This window comes from Triturus cristatus, chromosome 6, assembly GCF_964204655.1.
Source record: "Triturus cristatus chromosome 6, aTriCri1.1, whole genome shotgun sequence".
In the NCBI taxonomy this organism is placed as follows: domain Eukaryota; kingdom Metazoa; phylum Chordata; class Amphibia; order Caudata; family Salamandridae; genus Triturus; species Triturus cristatus.
Window position 1 is genome coordinate 447,800,420 of NC_140589.1, and position 21,976 is coordinate 447,822,395.

At 41.9% G+C, this 21,976-nt stretch overlaps 1 protein-coding gene across 1 annotated transcript in view; it reads right to left on the reverse strand.

The window, feature by feature from the left end:
• BMP5 (bone morphogenetic protein 5) overlaps positions 1–21,976 on the reverse strand; it is a 533,543-nt gene that overhangs the window by 6,165 nt on the left and 505,402 nt on the right. Inside the window, exon 6 of the mRNA XM_085610867.1 lies at positions 21,377–21,487. Coding sequence (XP_085466993.1) covers positions 21,377–21,487 — 111 coding nt within the window. The remainder of the gene's footprint in view (positions 1–21,376; positions 21,488–21,976) is intronic.

The following is a 21,976-nucleotide window of genomic DNA, read 5'->3' on the forward strand; positions in this document are numbered from 1 at the left end:
TTCTGACGCACATGTAGTTGGATATTACCCTCAGTGCCACATTACGGTTTTCCCAGGGTTTTAGGCTTTGTCATCTTAAGGACCTAACTCGAAGTTTACTTTCTTATAATGGTGCAATAAGGAGCTGCTTAGGCAATCAGAAGTTTCTGGTTAGTGTGTAGAGGAAGCAAACTTCTGATTACTTGATTCCAAAATTGAAGATGGCTTTCTCATGCTCTTGTTTTCAAAGATTCAGGACAATTCTGACTCCTTCAATCTGCAGTAACTGCATTATGATGGTATGGTTGTTAGAAACACAGATGCATATCACACTTAAATTGCCCAGCCATGTCATCACAAGAGCACAATGTGATAGGATGTCCTTTCAGAAGAAGGATAATTCCAAATTCACCACAGTATTGATTTGGTATTTGAATCACATATGGATGTTAAATATATATCATTTGTATGGTTGAGTGAGTGCAAAGATAATGACTGACGTTCAGGAACCCTTTTGTGGTCAATGTATATTTTAAGTCCTTCCGTAAATTAATACATTGGATGATGGAGTTCAATCTGGGTCACTCAAGGTATATAGACTTTATTTTGCCTATTAAGAATCACCAATAACAGTCAGCATATATTGCTTATCGTTTACGGATGTTCTAATTTCCTCATTCACGTATTTCAAGTAGATTCATTCAGAAAGTAGATTTCCTGACAGTACCCCTTTACTGAAACGTATCTATAAAATGTATTCAGAGTAAATAAAATACATTAATTTACCAATACAAAATAGAAAATGTATGGTGTTGAAACAATCACAATATCAGTTCATTTCATAATCATATTTGTTAGAAGATTAGCAGATAACTAACAATCCATCTCTTTTATGTTGCATTTGGATGATGAAGATGTGTGTACATGTAAATGAACAGTTTGATACATAACTCACTTTGTCAATCCAGTGGACCCAACATTGATATATACACCAGCTTAAAGGAACATTGCTTGAATGTTTGAATGAAACACACAGCTGAAATTAAAACTTTAAAAGAAAAAAGCCTAGAAACCCCGTTATATTATATATGGGACAGCAGCAGAGACCCCCTGTGCAATCCCCGTGCTGCTCTGATGATATGAGAGCAGGGCAGGGATTGGCCTGAGCGGGCTGTTTTAACACTTGCTCAAGCACAGGGAGTCTGTGTTGTTTCACCAACCTGGCTGTGCAATACAGCTGGGTTGGAGAAACCTCACTGCACATGTGTGTTTAGTGGGCCTAAGACAGCCGGCCAAACACGCATGCATACTTAGAACTGCACTCCACTCCACTCCTACTCCCCCTCCCATGGCTCAGCCCCACCCCTCCCTACACATGCTGGCTCGGCCAGCAGCTAAAAAATTAAACACTAATAAAATATTGTTTTATTATGAACCCCAATGTACCCCAATATAGGCCTAGGTAGTTATTCGACCTTTTACCTATAGCTGTCCTACCAATGTTCTACATAACAGGTCTGGCGCTGACCTCTTACCTAGTTAGGTGCTACATGACCTTCGTGTGCTTTTCCTCATGTATTATGCATGAGGATTCTAAGTATCCCAGCAGGATTACCATCTTCTGCATGATAACTTTGTTTAAGGCTCACCTCTATCGTCATCCTTGCCGGACATGCCCATTGTACACTTCTAGGTAGAACCCTTGAGGGTACCTTTGGGGTATATAATCACTACATCTTCGCTTCGTAAACCTGAGAAGAAAAATACTTATATGTTGACACGCTGACACGAGAGGCTGAGGTTTTTGCACTCAGGCACTCCAGCATGCAGTGGTCTGACATCCCTCGTCCTTCTTGAGACCAAGACGGGGGTCCTTCCCTCTCCCATATTAGGTTCTGTGTATCTCTCTGAGACAAAGTGAGCACAAGTCGCTGAGTGAAAAGTACTGCACTGTTTCCATGATCCCTAAAGGGTCAGGGTTGTCATGTTCGATGGTTGCCAGAAGCTATTTGCTCCTTGGTATGAGGGGCTAGTAGTGGCACTGTGAGCTAGCTGGACTAACAGACTAACATATCCTTTGGGGTTGCCTTAAATCAGTCTGGACACCAATCCCTTAGTTTATGTTGTCTAAACATGCAGATCCTATATAGATTTGTAGGAACCTGATGACACTGGCTCTGAGCCAGTGGGGTGGAATGGCGGAGGAGCCTTGCCTTTGTCTCTACCCACCCCTAAACCCTATAATTGCCCTTACATCCCTTTACCTCTACCTACCTCTACCCCTAAACTGTAAAATTACCCATAACCCCTGTTATGTGGTTACATAGGCCTCGGGTACACACACTTCAATTTTACATGTTCATGCTTAAAGTTGCCATCTTTTTAGACAATGACTCTTAATACACATTTGCTATTGCACCTCGTGAGATAAAGGACTCAGAATTTATTTTGCTTACAGTTACACTTCTTTGTAGGCACACTATCAGGCCTAAGAACATTCTGTATAAGGACTTAGTAAATAGTGCAAAATGTCATTATTTGTTGTTGTATTTTCGGTGACAGCCCTGGGTGAATAGAATCAACAATGACAAGAGGACCAGGACTCAGACATGGAACGAATGATTGCAGTTTATTATACAAACAACACTATGCCTAGGTGTAGGCAGAGCAGCATTTCGATGGATTGTCAAGGGTTGACCTATGCCTGAATTCTAGCCCAGCTGAATTTCAACACCATCCTGAAGAGGACTGCAGTCGGTTCTACACCAAGGCTTGCTGCCAGATGACACACACCCACAGGTAAATGGGGAGCAAGACCACTCTGACATATTCTGGCAGACCTGCATGTCCTATGCTTTATAGGCTAGGAAGCATTAGGTAGAAGTGCTATAATATGTATGCATACAATCTAATGCAAAGGTGCGATGAATACATTATTTATCGTGTTAACCATTCTTTTAATGCTGGTAACATTCTTTTGCTCCATTCTATTAATTATTTCAGCACACGTATTTCACACAAGTGTACAATTGCTTCAATACATATTTGAAATGCCAATTTGCCTACTACTTGTGTCTCCATTTAGGCATGCCTGAGTTCCTTTGGGGAATTAGGGTTGTAATGTTCTGAGGTTGCAGACACCATCTGGTGCACTGTCAGTTTCGGGGCCCAGATGGTGCACTGTGAGCTATCCAGGAATAAAGTCAATATATTCTGATGGTAGGAGTGGGCTCAGTATCACATAGTTTTGAAGCCTATGTTGCCTAAACATAAGTCCCTATCCCCTACTTGCGTTGCTACCCTTAGATCTCTCAGAGGATGCTTCACCTCATTCATGTGGACTAAGGAAAAACAGTTGTCCACTCTCTGGTTACGGACAAATTGGATTACGCTAACCATTTAAATTTGGGTTTACCAGCTTTTTTAACCCAGTGGCTCCAAATTCTCCAGAACTCTGTCTCATTATTTATCTTGAAGATCCCCCACACTCACCAGTGTCTCATCACCTTTGGCATCTCCACTGGCTCACTGTCATCAAGCAGATCCAAGTAAAGGCACTCACTTTTGTCTTCAGAGCATTCACTCATAATGGCCGTCTTTACCTTAGGAGACAACTCAAGCCCTACCTCCAATCCAGAGCTCTGAGATATAACAATCTAACAATCTTTGTGTATGCTCCAAGTTCCTAGCATGCACAAAGCCAGAAGAGGCGGGTGATCCTTCACCTACCTGACCTCAAAACTGTGGAATATATTGCCTCTCAGCTTGCATTGCAGTCCCTCAGACTCAGATTTCAGACTTAATCTCAAAACCCTATTTTTTGACACCTGTCTAATGGGTGTGTAGACTGATAGTTCCTTCCCTCTACTTATGAGCTTTCCGCCAGAACTGGGATGCCTCCTAGAAGGCAGTTTTGCACTCTATAAAACCCATGAGTTGAATAGAAAGTAGGAACCATAGAGCCCTCTCTTTTCCTCTACCCACCCCCAAACTCTAAAATCATCCTTACCTCCCTTTACCTCTAGCCACTCCTAAACCCTGTAAATGGCCTTATCTCCCTTTCCTTTTTCTCACCCCTGAACCCTAAAACTACCCTTCCCTCCTTTTCCTGTTACCCACACCTAAACCCTAAACTTTTTCTTGCCTCCCTTAACCTCTACCCACCTTAAACTCTAAAATGACTCTTACCTCTTTTCACCTCTAACCATCTATAAACCCTAAAATTATCCTTACTTCCCTTCACCTCTCCTCACCACAAAATCTTAATTTCCCTTATCTCGCTTTACCTCTTCCTGCCCATAAACCCTAAATGTACTTTACCCACACCTTTACTTCATTTGTTTTAGAAATAATATATAAAATATGTTATTTACAAAATATACTTATCTGCACGGTAAAGTTCTGTATGATAAAGGATAAACATACTTACCTATGTGGTACTTACCTGCGTGGCAAATACTATGTGGTAAAGGACCTGTGTGTTAAAGGCTGCGTGGTAAAGGCTGTTTCTTCATTATATCTACATTCTGCAGGAAGCCGCATTGGGGGTAGTAGAGAGGATACTCAGGGGCACGGAATAGCAAGTGGAGAAGTGTAGCTCACTGGTTAGAGGAGGCATACCCTGAAGCAGAGATCAGACCCGGGACCTGGGTTCGATTCCCGACGCGGCAGGGTCCAGAGCCCAATTGTCCACGGACTCGATAATTCTCGCTTCGGTGCCCACTCTAAGCACGAGTTCACACTATGCAGCTCTGGGCAACAAGCCTGCTTAATCTCCACAACGGCCCCCCGCGGCGGGATGCCTGGCTTTCACCTTGGGGATGCCCAGTACGGGTTATCTTACAGGGAAAAACCAGGACGGGTTCCCAATGCAAGCGCCAAGATGCCCGTAGGGTGATAGCTGCGCTCTATAAGTACATCAATCAATCAATCAATTGCAATATTATTTGTGATGGCCTAGACCAAGATAGCCTTAACTATTTTTGTTATGTACGAAGAGACAATCTATCACCAAATAAGCGCAAGCAGAATCTTTGCCCAAGTATTTACTGCCTCTATGTCCCGATTTTGAGATGAGACATATCTATGATAGAACCAGCCATTTCACAACAATGATTCACTTAAGGAGATGATAGCTAGACAATGGTTTAATCATTTGGAAAGGCGACAGAGAGGAAGCAAAACAATTTTTGAACTGACTAGGTGAAAAACACCCACAAGTATTGTTCACAGCACACATTGATAATCATCACATTTGTTTCTTGACACAATTTGATTAAAGCAGAAGAATACAGTTTTATCATTGAAGTATCATAAATTTCTTGACAAAAAATCACTACTCCTGTTCAATAGTCAGCATCCACAGTCCCTCAAAGAAAACCTCCCTTTTAGACAGTGTCTCCAAATCCGCAGGAATCATTCAACCTTAGAGACTTTTGAGAAACAGCCAAATTACCTCCGAAACAAACTATATTGCACAGAATTATCCTAAAAGAATAATTGGGAACTACAGAAAAGGGGTTAGAAATAACAACAGGGATTCTGTGTGTGTTACTTTTACAAAAGAAAAATCTGACAGTCTGGCTTTGGTGGCCACCTCAAATTTCAAATGGGCTACAGAAGATTGTAAACAAACACTGGAGAATCCTGAATGTGGGGAGGGGGCTAGTACTACAAAACACACAGAAGGAAGAAACCATTACAAGACTATGTTGTCCACACTAGACTCAAGCAGACTGAAAAAGAAACACCCCATTGATATTGTGGACATTACTTAGTATACTGTGACACCACACACATGGACACAGTAATGTTTGCAGGTTCATTAAATACAGCACATAATTAGATCTGGGACTCCATTCACGTGGAAACATAACTCACACACTAATTGTAACTCTGAATTGGTGGTTTATGTGCATGTGGAAATGTTCACTCAAGTACTTTGATATGATTATATGCAAAGTCTAGACATGCCCTATTGAAACACAACGCAACATTGTCTTGGGTAAATCAACTATGAAGCTGGTTAGACACTAATGAAAATCAGCACAATGAATATGACCTTCAATGGACAGTGATAATAAGTCCCCGGGACCCTTCTGTGGTATGAACAATGCTCTATCTTCTAACTTAAAAGCCATATTTCAGGTCTGAATAACAAAATCAAATAAAACCAGCAGTGAAACACCATTCCCATACAACAATTATGGTTATAGATGTAACCAACACAGATCTTGATTATGAGTATGTTAAAAGTGTAGATTCTATTTAACACACCTAATAAAATCCAACACCAGGAGATTCAGAATTTATTAGGTTTGATAAGTAAAACCTTTCAGAGTTTTGGGAAATAATACACCGAGTTTGGTCCTAATGAACCAAAATCCACATGGCACAGTAAATGCCCTGTTGTTTTTCCCTTTGAAATTTCTGGCAAGTTTGAAGCTGCCGATATTTTGCTGAGAGTGACATATTTAATACTCAGCTTGGAATTCCAACCCCTGCGCAAACACAGGTTTGTGCAGGGGCAGGGATCAGGGAACTCCGACAAACTCAGATTTAGGACCTTCATTCTTTGGGTAGACCAAGGGATACTTTTAATTCCTTTAAAAGTTATTATAGAACAATAACCCTATTTAATGAGCAACTATTTAATCAAAAATAAGATATAATAACAGAGGAGTAGATATCTCTTTTTAAATGTGCCACACCACAGACCGCAAACTGCATGTACCCCTGCCTCCCACAAATTACTCCCCAATGATTTACAACTGCTGACTACTAGGTACATTTTTCCACTCTCCTCCTTCAATAGGATATCAGAGACACATCCTGAAAAAGTCAATACACAATAAACACAATACTCAATACTGCCACACTTGAGTCATTACTTTTATGTACCCTTGATCGCCCATGGGTGATTTCATGTCAGTCTAGAATCATTTTTTAACCTTTCTGGGTTAAAACTAAAATGACTCCCATCTAATCATCTATTTCAGACGGAACTTTCCTACAAAAGTTAGTACGCAGCATTAGGGCCACCCTAGTACTAGGGAATACCCAGAGACTTTGTTCTGCACTAAGATAGCACCGCCTCCTGACAGAAAACATTTAAGCATTAATGACATTTGATGTAATGTTACGCACATGTGCAAAACATAGTGGCTGTTTGATTCTGATCACTGGCACCGCCACGGATGGATTCCTCGAATTAAATGAAATCCTGTGAGCGGGGTTTCCACCATGCAGTCCATCTGTATAAAAATTCATGGAAAGCACTTCCAACCTTTTGGGTAAGTGAATTTAAGGTGGTCTACAAATCCACAAATACTTTTCAAGAGTGGTTATGACATTTATCAACCTGATATTAATCTCTGTAATAGTGGTATGATACCGAAACTGGTCGGAAGGTCTGAACCAGGTGGCTATGCAAATTTGACAGTATGGATGCCTTCACAACTTAGTGATGAGCTGTGCTTGTGTGCTAAGTGGTGTACCTGTTTTAAAAGAGAACATATGTAGTTGTATTATAAAGATAAAACCATGTTGCATAAGAGAATGCCCTCGCAATACTGGAATACAATGTGCCTGACACTAGCAAAATAATATATATTGTGTATAGCTTCCCTTATCATCATAGGTCACTGGACCAGAATGGGCTATGGCAAAAGGCAAGGTGTGGCTCATAACATAATCATTTCTTTTTTACCACACAACTGACAAAGCATGATCACCCTTAAACATGGCATTAGGGAAATATGGTACATTAGTACTGATGAATGTACTGGTCCATATAGAGCCAAAGACTCAGGGCGGAAACAGAAACTGTTCTTCAAGTAAATTGATTTTATTAATGTGATATGGAGGGAGCTATAAAATCCTTCAATTAATTCCCTTCTCTAACACATTTTTAAGCTTTAGTTCTGAATAAGCCTCACTTTCTGGGACTACACCTTATTACTCTTCTTAAAAGAGCTCAAAGGGGAGGCCACCATATGCATCCAGCTGGTAGTCATGTTAAGAAAGGGTGGATAATGAAGCATGTCACTTCATGTTCCTAGTGATGGAGATTAGTCACAGGCTTCTCAAGGATATAGTGTCGGAATCTGCAAATGTAGGATTCAACAATCACCATGCAGCACAATAACTGCAACATTAATGCAAACTAAGTTGTTAGAATCTTCTCAAAACCCATATAGTGGCAAAGCATAAATTCTCAATAGCTTCCAAGTTCTGCTCTGTGGATAGTAGCCTATGGCTAATAAAGGCCACTGGCCGCCAGCTACCCTCATCCTCTGGTTGAGCCCATAACACTATTACTCCCTGATTCGATGCATCTATCTCTTTTATGAAGTGTTGATTTTAGTCAGGGGACTTCAGTATTGGTGCATTGCACGGTGATCTCTTAAGGTTGTTGAAATCTTGCTGACACTCCTTAGTCCAAATCACCTTCTTGGGCTGCTTCTTGGATGTCAATGCTGCCAAAGGGGCGACTTTGGTCTCAAATTTAGATAACTGGTGATTCCTAAAAAGGCTCTCACTTGAGTTTGTGTAATGAGCACCTTCCCCTCCAAAAATAACTGGATCTAAGTATCCAACGGGCAAAGCTTACTCTTACTCACTGAATGCCCATGGTTGATTACAGTGGGCAAACCTACTTGGGAATTAGTTGTCTTTGTGGTTAGTTTTGACCCATCTATCATGGCCATTAAATGTCTAGATGCTTAAGTTAGCCCTCCCATGAAGTGCTAAACACTGCAATGTCATTTAGGTAGGCCTCACAGAACTCCTCTTGTCCTGATAGAACATTGGCTACCATGCACTGGAAAGTGACAGGAACACTTTTCTATTCAATGGGCATCACCTTAAACTGGAAAAGGCCCTCTGGTGGAGAAAACACAGTCTTTTCCTTGGCATTGGGTGTTTCTGGACCCAATCAGACATATGATAAGTCTTACTTTGGACAGAGTGGCTACTATGTCAATCTCATGCACAGAGTCTGGTATCAACACTAGATTCAGGGAGGAAAATAGGGAAAATGGTCTCAACAACTCATCAAATTCTTTTGGCTGCTCGGGCATCAACTCAGGGGCAAGCTGTACCCCTTCCACAGATCCATCCTTTATGTCAGTATGCAGTAAGTCAGGAAGATCTCACTCTCTTTCGCAACCTCCTCTACCATAGCCATGATGTTCACAGTGTAATTGAGTCCAGATGCAGGGCTTAAGTCAATTCACATGAAACACCTTCCTGGGTTCCCTTGTGATATCTATAGTTCAAGGGCTTCTGCTGGAACACACCCTGATCCTCCTAGTTCCCAGTCTGGTCATATCCTTCCTTTATCACATCCTGAAGGCTTTTCTAAGCTTGACCCCTATGCATTGTGCCATCACCTTCCTGAGGCTAAACACACAGTCCATCATATAATTCTGAGATGAGTCTGAAATTCCTTCCCATTCTTCTGAATTCAAGATCAGAGGCCATGCACTGGCTTTCCAACCTAATGCCTTCTGTCAAATCCTCCTCCTATAAGTGAATAAGAAACATGAGGGGAGAAGATCCCACTCCCTTCTAAGGTTTCCTGATCAAATTTTCTTTGTGCATTTAAACTTCTTGTTAAACACCTCCAGTTACCCATTGGCTTGTGGATGATTTGAAGGGAAGAAGTAGTATGTCAGACCAGCTTGCTTCCACATTTCTTTCATGTAAAAGGAGATGCAATTAGTTCCTGGGTCAGAAATAACAATCTTTAGAAATCTAATTCTAGAAAAGATCCAGAGGAAAGCTTTACCTACCACATTTGTAGTTGTGTTTCTCGAAGGTACGGCCTCTGAATACCCAGTGGCATGAACTACCACCACCACAATGTATTGGTATCTAACGTCGAGGATGTGGATGCCAAATCTGGTGGGGTGGAACTCTCCAATAATAGAAAAATTATTAGATGGGGATGAGTTGAAAAATATCCGGAGGGCCTGAAGGAGGTGGTTGTTGAGGCTAAACAGCTGGTACCTGCTTTGGACAGTCTGGCCCTAGAGGACGGAGGACTGTTACTGACAACGATCCATGAGGTGTTCTTTACTAGTTTAAGGGATCGCCTAACGCAAGACATTAAGCGGAATCACACAAGTATAACTATTGGCAGCAGCCAAATTTAAGAATAGGTCTCAGCTTGAGGTGTGTAAGGCATTTTATAAAAGGAAATAAAGACTGCCAAAAGATGCACTCTGGGACAAGTTGTCTCATTCCATGACAGCAAAAGATAATGCAAGCTTTTGGGTGTCTTTGACATTGAAGAATAATGGTGGCAAGAAGTTAGGAGAGTTCAGTGTGCAACTCAAGGACTTGGCATCGCATTTTAGCAGCCTATATTTCAGCAACAATGTAACAGCATGGTTAGTCCTTGACCCTGAGCTGGTAGTTAAATTGAAAAAATATAACACTCTTGTATTCGAATTAAGTGAAACTGAAGAGGCTATAAGAATTAGCTTATCAGAGAAATCACCTGGTCCTGAGCGAATTCCAAAGGAGCTTTTTAAATCAAACTTGGAAATCTGGGGACCCTACATGAACCACCTTTCGAATGCCATTATGAATTGCATGCCAATCCGCAAAACTTGGCTCACTGCATGTATCTGCCCAATCCACAAGAAGGGCCAGCATAGTGTGCTGAGCAAATATCACCAAATCAGTTTGACAGACACTTCACAGAAGATCTTCTATAAACAGGTTCTGGTACATCTCCTAGATTGGATGCAGAAAAAAAATATACTATCTGATTTCAAGGTGGGATTCAGGACCGGTACCAGTACAGTCTATCAGAACTTTTGCTTTAATTGCCTTTTTCGGAAGACTGTACTGGTTAATGCTGGGTGTCTTTTTGTTGCCTTTGTTGACCTATATGCAGCCTTTAATTTAGTCGCTAGGGCTATGCTGTGGTCCAACTTAGATAGGATGGGTATCCCCCCACCTACTTTTGATATGGTAGGGTGAAGATAACTATGCAACAGTTAGGTGGGGGTCCTAGGGCAGCTCAACTCTCCTGTAAGCATCCGCAAGGGGTTAGGCATGGTTGTGTCCTTGCCCCCACTCTATTCTTACTGTTTATAAATGAAGGAGTAAATCAGTTGGATAGGGATGATTGTGATGCATCCAAAGTGGGAGTCAGAAGAGTGCCCGCTTTATTTTGTGGACATTTTCATGATTTCCGAATCAGTTAAAGGACTCCAGCAGCTGCTCAAAAATGTTTTTGTAAAGAGCGTGGGCTTGAACTTAACAACTCTAAAATAACATTTATGTTATTCAACTGTACCAGAAGTAAAAAGTATAAATGTAGGCTCTACGTAGAGTCAGACCCAATAGAGCAGGTCTCTAACTTTGATTACTTAGGGATAATATAGACACCAAATGTGGATTGGTCAATGCAGGTTCAAAAATCTGTTTGTTCGCTGACTCATTATTCAGCAAGAGTGATCAAGATTTTTAATAGAAGTATCTCCAATAAAACTGGCCCGGCGATTGAGATTTAAAATGTAAAAGCACTGGGAGCTGTTTTGTACTGTGCTGAGATCTGGGACCATGTAAACTGTATTATGTTAACATCAACAGAAGATAGCTTTATAAGGTCCCTCTTTGCCCTCCCCAAGAGCGCACCAATGATCCTATTATATCTTGATGTGACATTTAGGAAAATTTCCTGGAAGGCTGAATTAAGGCCCTTGCTTTATTGCTATAGTATACTGATCTCACTGGCTCTAAGAACACATAGAGAAATCATAAAGGATCTTCTGGCCTTAACTAGGACCCAAGATATACCATGGTTTGCGCATGTAAGGTCTTTGTTCAGGAAGTTGGGGAGGGAGGGGTTCTGGGCGGCACCAGAAGAGTTTGGTGCCATCTCTAAAATGGCTATTAAGTTAGCCTATTGGGAGCAGATATCTGTGGAACCTGTTCAGAGTTGTGGGGGATCCCCTAGCTCAGAATGTAATAACTTAAAAATTTTGCAAAGATATGAGGTGAGGAATTATGAGATTATTCCCCATCCATCCTGGAAATTGATGCCTCAATTCAGGTATCAGAGTCTACCTATTAGAACTTATTGTGTTAAATGGGCCAATGTGAAAAACAACAGCGATCAATGTCCGGTGTGTAGAGGGCCACTAGAAACCATATCATATTTGCTATTTTTTTGTCCAGGATATGACCCACAGAAAAAAAGATGGCTATTGCCGCTGAGTAGGATCCTGAGTGTAAGGAAGTATCTCAATGCACTTAGAATCTAAAGTGCTGACAGCTCCAGGCTGGTGGTCTTCTCCGGGTGCAAATTACCTCTTGGCTGCCTGGATCTGGTGATCTAAGTGCATCCGAGGGTATGATATGGACCTAATATCACAGCCACAGAGGAGGGAATTCTGTTGATTTTGTGACATGTTAAACTTATGCATGTGGCTCACACATTTTTGACTTAATCTTTTAAATCAAATTTTTAGTGGTGCTGTCCTCCCTTGCGTCTAAAAAAGCATAGAAATTATATGAAGGAGTATATGAATGTTTCCCTTCTTTTGAATTTCATGTACTAAATGTAAATGCTCTTTTGTACTGGTGAAGTAAAGTGGGAAATAAGGAAAGAGTTTCATGTTGCTGCTAAATTAAGAGCCAAGGGTTTGCTATATAGTCAATTTTTAGGGATTTTTATGTAATTTTATTTTTACTAGATCTCCTTTTAGACCAGAAGGTTTTGGCACTTTTCTTGAGATGTATGTAGTGTTTATTTTTAGATGTACCACTGTATTTTATATGTATTTGTCTGTTCTTTTATGATACTTGTTGATCGAATAGAGTTAAGTCTGACTGACAGAGGGTCCAAACTATCCTATGTCTGTCTAATGTCCAAGTGTCCTGCCATAGACACTTCTTGCTAGCACCGCAATCAGGATTCATGGGCAGACTGTACAGCAGTCCATCCTCCCAGCCAACATAATGCCTTCTAAACAATACTTCAATGATCTGGTCCTGGGCTTCTTTCCTAAGTCCCACAAGCATAGGGAATTCAACTTGTGTCTGGTGAAATTGCTCCCTGGAAGTTCCTCCAGGGGCTGACAACACCTGTAGTTCTGTCAGTGACCCAGGCTCCAAGGCATCTCAGAGTCTGTCCTAATCGCCTTATTAACCTGTTCTGGTCAAGGAAAATCTGGAATGCTCCCAGTCTGCTCCTGGGACTGACATGTAGCCTGTGCTCTGGTCAGTACAGCTGATGTGGGCAAAGCCATTCAGGCTTCAGGTCATGGTACTAAACCTAGGACAATCAAATCATTGCCCAAAGACATCCAGCACCTTACTTCTTTCTAACCTTTACATCCACCAGGGCCGATTTGCCATTGATTGCTATCTAAAATTGGCAAATCAAATACTCCATGCTCACCACTTATTGCCATGCCTTGGGCTTGAGATACTTCATCTCAACCATAGATCCATAAGCTCATATATTTCTCCGGGCAGAATCCTTCCTCCCATTGCTACTAACTCCTAACACAAACCCCTTTGTGTTTGGATGAATGTGTGTCAAACCATAAGGGTCCCTTTTAAAAATTTCCTTAGCCACTAGGTTGAGGCAACAGGGCCCTCTCATCCACAGTTAGCAAACTCACTCAGGTCTATGGTATTTCATCTGACAGCTCTTGTAATGCCTTAAACAAGTAATCACTATGGGGTTGGAAGAACATTCCTGTCCTCCCGTCTTGTTCTGTTCATGACTTGGAATCCAATTGCCTTTTGGAACCATGGCAGGTACTCCTGGAAAGTTTGAAGTGGAATTGCTTTTCCCAGATGTAGCTTTTTCTGCTGCCATCCTGAGCTTTCTATCCACAAATCTATCCTCTCTTCTTCCAGGTTTATCAGTCTATCCCCTTTTCCTCTTCCTGCCTTTCCATTTCCCTTTCCAACACCTCATGCTTCCTCTTTCTTCCTACTCAAGGACCAATTCTTAGTGCTGTACTCTCCTCCTTCCTCATGCTCCTAGCCAGATAATGTTAGCCTCTCCATCTGAAACTCTCTGACCATCTCTTCCTCACCCTTAGCTTTCTTTGTCTGTTTCAGGATCTCAGCTAGGTTAATAACAATTGTATCCTTGTAATCCATGCCAGTAATTGCCTTGGGGTAACACTTGAAAGTAAATTCAGGGATACGCATGGGTGTGACGGAAGAATACCTCTGCTAATGGGTTTGTAAACTCTATGGGGAGAGGAGTTGGCCTAACGGCTAGGGCGCTCGTCCTCGGACCTGGGGACTGGGTTCAAGTCTCGGCAATAATGCTGAACATCCTGTGATTCTGGGCTAATCACTTAATCTCCCGGTGCCTAACAAAAAATGAATGTGTGTCCTCGTGTAACGTAACTGGTGCTATGTAAAGCTCTCTGATACCTGAATGGATTCAGGTCAAGTTCGTGCTATATAAAACTCTGCAAATAAATAAATAAAACAAATAAATAAATATTATGGTACTATCACCAGAGTACATCAGTTTCTCCCTTCCCCTTCAGTGTTTCTAACTGCTCTCTACTTTAACTCCCAAGGACCTCTCATTCCTGGGAGCCCTCCACCAACTGTTCAAAAACAAATACTGAAAACTGATCTAAGGACAAATTATCAAGGTATATCCAAACCAACTATTGAAGTGTAGGTTGTAAAGTATAAAGGTTGAATTTTCACCCATTTGTTGACATTTAGATCTCACATTTACAGGCTTTGAAACTCCTTGATCCCAATTGCCAGACCCTGTTCGAGGGACCATAGGGCATGCAGGTGTGACTGAGGTGGCTGTGATGTCCCTGGCTCTGTCCAACTAAGGTTCTGTAAACTGGACCACATACAACACCTTCAACACTTGACTCTTGGTGGTCGTGAAGACGAGCAGTCAAAGGCTTCTGAGGGAGGTAGTGTGGGATGTGCAAACGTAGAACTTATCAATACCTCGGTGGAGCAATAATCAAATTTCAAACACAGTGCTTGCCTTTTGAAAGCAAAAGTACTTTTTTAGATAGACTCAAAATGGAATAGAGGAAATACTAACAGGCACAACTGAAGGAACTTGCACTCAAGTTATTGCACCTTGCAAACCCATCCATGCCTTCCCTTTGCACAGGTGTCCCTCCGCTGGAAAGGTTAAGAAGGCTCCCCCTACGATTAGAATGTATATGAAGCACAAATCAAAACTCATGTGGAGACTACCCCTGTTCAACATAGAAGTACTCAAATCTGTACAGTCACCTTTGAAGCCTCACCAATTGCCATACTCTGTGCTTAAATTGCTGATGGCAGGGAACCATCAACAGGCTTTTTTATTTGCTCAAGCTTCTAGGAGGAGATGTGCTGCTCATAGTAGCAGCCACTGTCAGTCCAAAAGGTAGTGGCAATAGATCACAGCAGAGGCTGCCATCCTTGGTCCTCAGACATGAAAACAGGTACTTTGAGTCAGAGAAGCCATACAGATCGGAGCAAGTCTCTCTCGTCTTCTGATCTGCTTTTTGATCACGTGGTGATATGCTTCAAGTCAGTCACATCACCTGAAATGTGAGAATGGGTCACAGTGGTGTGACAGACAGCCTTGGGAGCACTTCTTTTTCAAGGCATGAGGACTGTTGTAGGTGTAATTCTTGATTATAGCAGAGAGCAGCACCATGAGCACACTGCTCAGTTACAGCAAAGCAACCAGTGACAGCTTGCATAGGGCGTGATGCAGGGTGGTGAGGTGGGGCGGGGTGGGGGTGGGGCAGGGTGGGGGGTAGTAAACTCGGTCATACGACGGAACGGAGGAAAGTAATCATTACATTCCTCCATTCCATCATATGTCCGAGTTAACTCCTCCCTCTCCATGTCCCTCCCCCACCATGCCAAAGGGAGGGCCAGGGTGGGGGGTAGTAAACTCGGACATACGATGGAATGAGGAAAGTCATTATTACTTTCCTCCGTTCCGTCGTATGTCTGAGTTTACTAAAACCCGCCTCACCGCCGCGCAGCATGCCCTATGCAAGCCGCCACTGAAAGCAACTCACTCTTGACACTGCAGGGAGACCAGCCACAGCAGTGTGATGGTAACTAGTTGGTTCCTTGGACAGTGAACACATCAAGATACTCTTTTAAGCTTATGATATATTCATTTGTAGACAAGGTGTTTCTGAAGCACAACTACACAAAGTGAGAGGCATTTGAATGTCGAATGAGAAAGAATGGTATTTTACTATAGTTTGAATGAAGACTAATAGTAGACTTTCTGCTATCACTCTAGTTATGTTGAAAAAACAAAGGGTTTCCCTACACTGTTGGAAAGTTACCAACCTGCATTAGTTCTATGGACCTTTATAGCAGTGGCAGAAGACTTAGGTAACATAATTTCTGTTGGTCTGCGCCAGATCCTTCGTTCTGAGCACTAACTTCTCTGTTGGGCAGCTATCTGCATTATAAACTCTATGAGAGCAGTTCATGCTGTTTGTACCCAGTGATAAAGCATCTGTAAGATCCTCTCAGAGCCACTGATAGAAGGTCGCGTCATCTCCCTTATCAGTCCGCGAAGCCTCAGAACTAAGTTGTTGAAATTGACTGATGTATTATACTAATAAATCCTGCAATCTCTTTTTCAGAGGGGGAATACCTGTGTGAACATCTTGAATAGTTTGCCTTTTTCGAGATGACCAAGAATTAAGAAAAAATGTTATCCTCATGGTTTAGCCTGTTAGTCTGATTAACAATGATATAATAAGCAGCAATCTTGCCCAACTTTAAGCTTTAGTATTTCAATATGATAGTTTAGAACATTTACTGGATCACCAGAAACTCTTTCGGGACGTCTGATTTGTCCATCAGCAGACATCTTTACCATACCCACTAGCGCCTTCATTCACAAGAACTGCAGGTTCTTTTTAAAGCTGAATCAATTTTGGCCAAAAAGAAACCTCTTTCCCATAATAAAAGAGCTGCTTCTTGTACCCAGAATCAGGAGAGCTAGGATTGGAGGTTGTTATTTTACCTATCTCGTACCCAAGCTTTGAATCACTCTGCCTACAAGCCTTAGAATGGAGGACAATTTCATTAGTTTCAGGAAAAATCTAAAGGCCTATCTTTTTCCCTAATCTTTCTTTCAGCCATATTAACTCACTCCCTCCAACACTCTGATAGCACTGGAAAGCCTGATGATAAGGTAGCCAAGCACTTTATAAAACTGGTGCACAGAATAGAGTCATGCTGTTTCTAGTTCCCCCTGAATTTCAGTAATGGCATTAGTCATAGCCTGCAAAGGACTGGCCTCAGGGTGCATAATGACACTAATTGGGTACTTGCAAACTGTCAGGGATCTACCGAAGTGCCAATCAAACCTAAGCTGATCCCCAACATGCCCTAAACTGTCAGATACAGTGTCTTGCCAGAAGGGAAGGAGTTATGAGAGGGATGGAAAAACTGGTCCAGTTGCAGAGGGTAGCACTAGCTCGTGGACCCAGGAGTCTCAGAGATTAATTCATCAAAGATGCAGACTGCACCTCTTCAGAAAAGATACACAATGAGTATAAAGTGCCCTATCATTATCTCAATATATGTTTCTCAGGAATTAACTCGTAGTATAATTCGCCTGCCTCATCGAAGTCGAACATCATAATGAGACCAAGGAAGACAAAGAAACATCTTTTGTTCCAGAGAAGGAGATGGCGAGTCAGAAAACAAAGCCCAGTGAAGGCAAGGAATGGACATGCTTGTAAGAGGTGCCCATGGGGTGGAAGGGGGAATAACAAAACACGTGGTACGGAATGGCAAGATGCGAACTGAAGCAACCACCAGAAAGCAAGCGTATACACAAAATGGTAGAAGGTAGAGACCCCAAGGAATTGTTTAATCTTGTATTATTACTGCCAGTGATGGACTGGATGTGGCCCTACAAAGAGAAGCTAAACAAAGCTAGGTGTTATCACTTATGAATACCCTCAGTCTACAGCCTCTAAAACTCCATTCCCACGTTTGCCACAAGGGCCATGATTTATTTCTCCTTATGATCTACCAGATATTACCTTATGGTAAGTGTAGGTAACAACCCCTCTGAGTTTTCTCTAGCAGCAAGAATAGATTACGGATCATTCTAAGGGGAATATGTGGGCGGGTACATTGGCATGTGAATAGTCTGTTGATGTCGACCCTGACACCAGCTAGTGGTATCTATGCATCGTTCTCACCATTATAAATAAAAAGATACATCAGCTAAAACTATGAAGAAACTCTAAGAAGCAAAATATCATTGATGAAATTTAGAAAGCCTATAGTTTTTTTACGTGATCCAACCAAGGCAGAATTAAAGGTGAGACACTAAATAAAATGGGAAAGCAGACGTTAATGTAAGCGATTATGTACGAGTCCACGTGTGAACAACGTATCACCTTGGCTAAAAAGAAAATATTTCACTGCAGTTTATCAGGGATACTCTAGATGTAACTGAAGTAATCATAGCAGTTCGACAAAGTAATTACAAAGAATACTCGAAACCTTTTCCGAAATTATAAATTCCTACAAAATTCTTACACGTAGAATGTGTAAATGCTATTGTCATTACAGGGACGTATGGATGTAGTATTAATGTAGATAAAAAATCAATGGGTCCAGAGAAGATCTACCTTTATACCAAGTTTTGTCCCCTTGTAGAATCTGAACAAGCCTTAATGGGAAGAAAACAATTTGACTAACTACAAAAGATACATAACCTTTACCTGAGCAGGTATCCTGCAGGTAAGGAAAATGGAGACATAGAGCTGGAGACGAACACGGGAGCAGCTATCTAGTTTAAATCTGAAGATTAAACAGCCTAGATCGATTGCCTCTGCCCCTCTTGCATGTGGTCTGTACATTTAGTAGGTTACATATCTTGTGTGTTTGTCAATGATGACTTTTTCACTTGCAAAAGCTTTTTGATAAGATCCATCAGCGTATATGAAGGAATAGTAAGCAGTACCTCCCACCCATGAATGTGTGGTAAGTCAAAGCATATGGGACACTTTACAGTAGATAACCAAAAACATGTACATGCAGTCTCACTAATTTCTACGAAAGAACTACATCAATCCCTATTGTCTCAAGAATGAAACAGAGACCTGCTGGTGATTATGCGCTCTATAAATACCAATTAACATAACATTACCTACTCCCCCTGCATATAAACACATAAGCATTGAACTACCAGCCATCCTCCTACTTACCATAATGAAGAAAGACACAGATAAAAAACACTGCTTCAAACCAACCAAACAATGTCATCTACAAAGATGGCTTGCAGGCTAACTACCAATTCAGTTTCCAAGCTATATCAGCATAAAAGAGGTCAACTTAAACGTGCAGGATGATGTATAACAAATTTGAGAGAAGGTGTTTCGTTCACAATAGTGCTACCAACCCTGTAGGTAGATGTTGATACAACAGATCTCGGAAGAATGATACAGATACTACAACACCACATGTACTTTTGAAACTAGGTTCTAAGTTGGTTCCAATACTTCATAGATATTTAACGATTTGAGGCCACATCTCCTCCAGTGCCAAAGTAGTTTTGGGTGTCCACAGGGACGGATCTTAGCTCTCGTCCTTTTCAAAGTTTACATGAACCTACTGAGCTCCAGTCTAAAATCTCAGTTATAGCATTGCACCAATAACAAAGTGCTAATCTCAGCTACAAACCTGAATGCAAGAGACCTTTTTCTTCTTCTAAATCCCCCAAAATAGGATCCCTTTTCCTGTCAACCTCTCTTAAGGGCCATCTCAAACCCTCAATTCAGAATTCCCTAATTATGAAAGTTTTTTCACACACCTGCAACAGCTACAAATGCTTTAGGGGTCACTCTTTATTCGGCCGTCACATCCAAATAGACTCCGTTCAATATGTTTCTCGAGACTAGGTTGTCCATGACCAACACTAGCTTCCCATCAGAGCAAGAATCCAATTTAAAAGCTGTTGCCTTGTCCATAAAGCTATTCATGACAGTGCACCTCCCAATCTAACAGACGTTCTCAGGGCGCTTTCAGGGGCCTCGGAAGTCATGAAAACCTATCAATGTAGCACTTCCACAGCACCGAAACAGTGCTTCTCAGGAGCGGCCACCACCGCTTTGAACTCTCTATCCCCTAAACTTTGAGTGCACATCGCATTCCAGAAACTTAAGGCCTCTTTCGACACCTCCAAAGCTAAGATCTAAACGACCTTGTTTCACAGAAAATATGGAAAAGGCTACGAAATGTTTTTGTATTTATTTTCTCCGCATTTTAATGTAACCTAGTCGTTCGAAATTGTTTTAAAACATGCGGTTACACATGAATTTCACTGAGCACATGCTTGAAAGGTGCACCTTAACGTGAACTATTGAGAAATGCAGACAAACTCTCAACCACTAAGACAACAGAAGCATCTTGGACGGTACCTGAAATGACTCTGATCTTACATTCATGAACAGAATTCAATACCATGAGGAACATGTGTAAAACAAAGAAGCACTTGGTGCTGATGCTGCATCAGCAAAAGCAAAGTGTGTGAGATAAGTGTCTTACCATGGGTGGATGAAGGAGATGCCTTTGGCATTGTTAAGCAGACTGTGGGCACAGAGGAGCCCACTGGGCATTCAGTTGGCATGTCCCTGAAGCTCTGGCTAGGTGGTGGAGATGGTGAGCAATGAGTGCAGAGCAGCGCTAGCACTAGATAGCTACACAGGGACAAACTCATGAGGAGGAATGAAGACCCATGTTCTGAGAGGTGCCACCCCTATGTTGCCTACTTTTATTATTTTGCATTTTCGTATTTTACCTTACATTCTCCTTCTGCAAAGTAGCTAGGTTCCACAATTCACATTACAAATGCTCTCAAAACTAGAACAGCCCGACCCTGCACATTGCCATTCTCCATCCCTCTGTAAATTGCACAATGCTATGTTAGGCTCTACACGTGCCCACTGTAGGAGGACATCTTCAGTAAATGCACATGAAAGGAAAGGAGGAAGGAAAGGGTCGCCTCAGGGGCCCATAGTGATGACCCATCGCCCAGGCTACCGTGCTCTCCACACATCTGAAGAATCAATCAGCTTGTGGCGCTCAGACAGGGAGCCACAGCCGCGTGGGCGTTCTTCTCTCAGAGCCGAGCTGGAATTAAATCTCGAAGAAGCATAACACAAACTTGTCAAATTGTGCATTCGACAAATGTTAACTACCGTATGAGTTCCGACAGTCAGCCAAACACCGTGCTTGACAAAATGATTTCTCAAGCTGCTGTCATATTTCAAAGCAATAACACCACCTCCATCCAACAGCAACAAAATCCTTGCCTGAAGGATTATTGTTTCAAGCTGAAAGGAAAATATTATAAAAAGGAAGACGGAGGGCCACTTACCAGCGTCTGCACGATGGCATGGTTTGTGGCGTTCATGTGAGCATTGAGAGGAAATGAACATTCACCGTCACAATAAAAGGCCGCGTATCCTTCGGGAGCAATGATCCAGTCCTGGAAGTGAATACACACGTTTTAAAAACACGCAGAACATGCTGGCAGGGAATTATAATGTAGGCTTTTATTCTTAGTCAGAGCTACCAAGTGTCACAGAAAGACAAAGGTGAGCGCCTCAGCAGGTGTGCTGCCATAAACGGTACGTTTCTTAACAAAATATATGATCAATAAAACATATTTCGGCCTGTCTTGTCGGTGGGTACTTTTAGAAAATATCAACAGGAGTGCGAGTGGCACAAGCAGTATGAATGTACGTGGATTGCATGGTTGCTTCTAGGCAATAGTTTTTTGAGGACGCATTATTTCCAACCTGTTCTTTTCACACTAAAATGAATGCAGGACAATTGTTACAGAGAGCAGCGCCAGGCCCCCTGCACAGTGAGCTCCAGTGGTGGCTGGTGATTGCAAATAATGGTGAGGCACAAATGCAGCCATGGAATTGCGCCGTGTGAGTGAGCCCAGAGAGCAAGACCAATACTATCATGG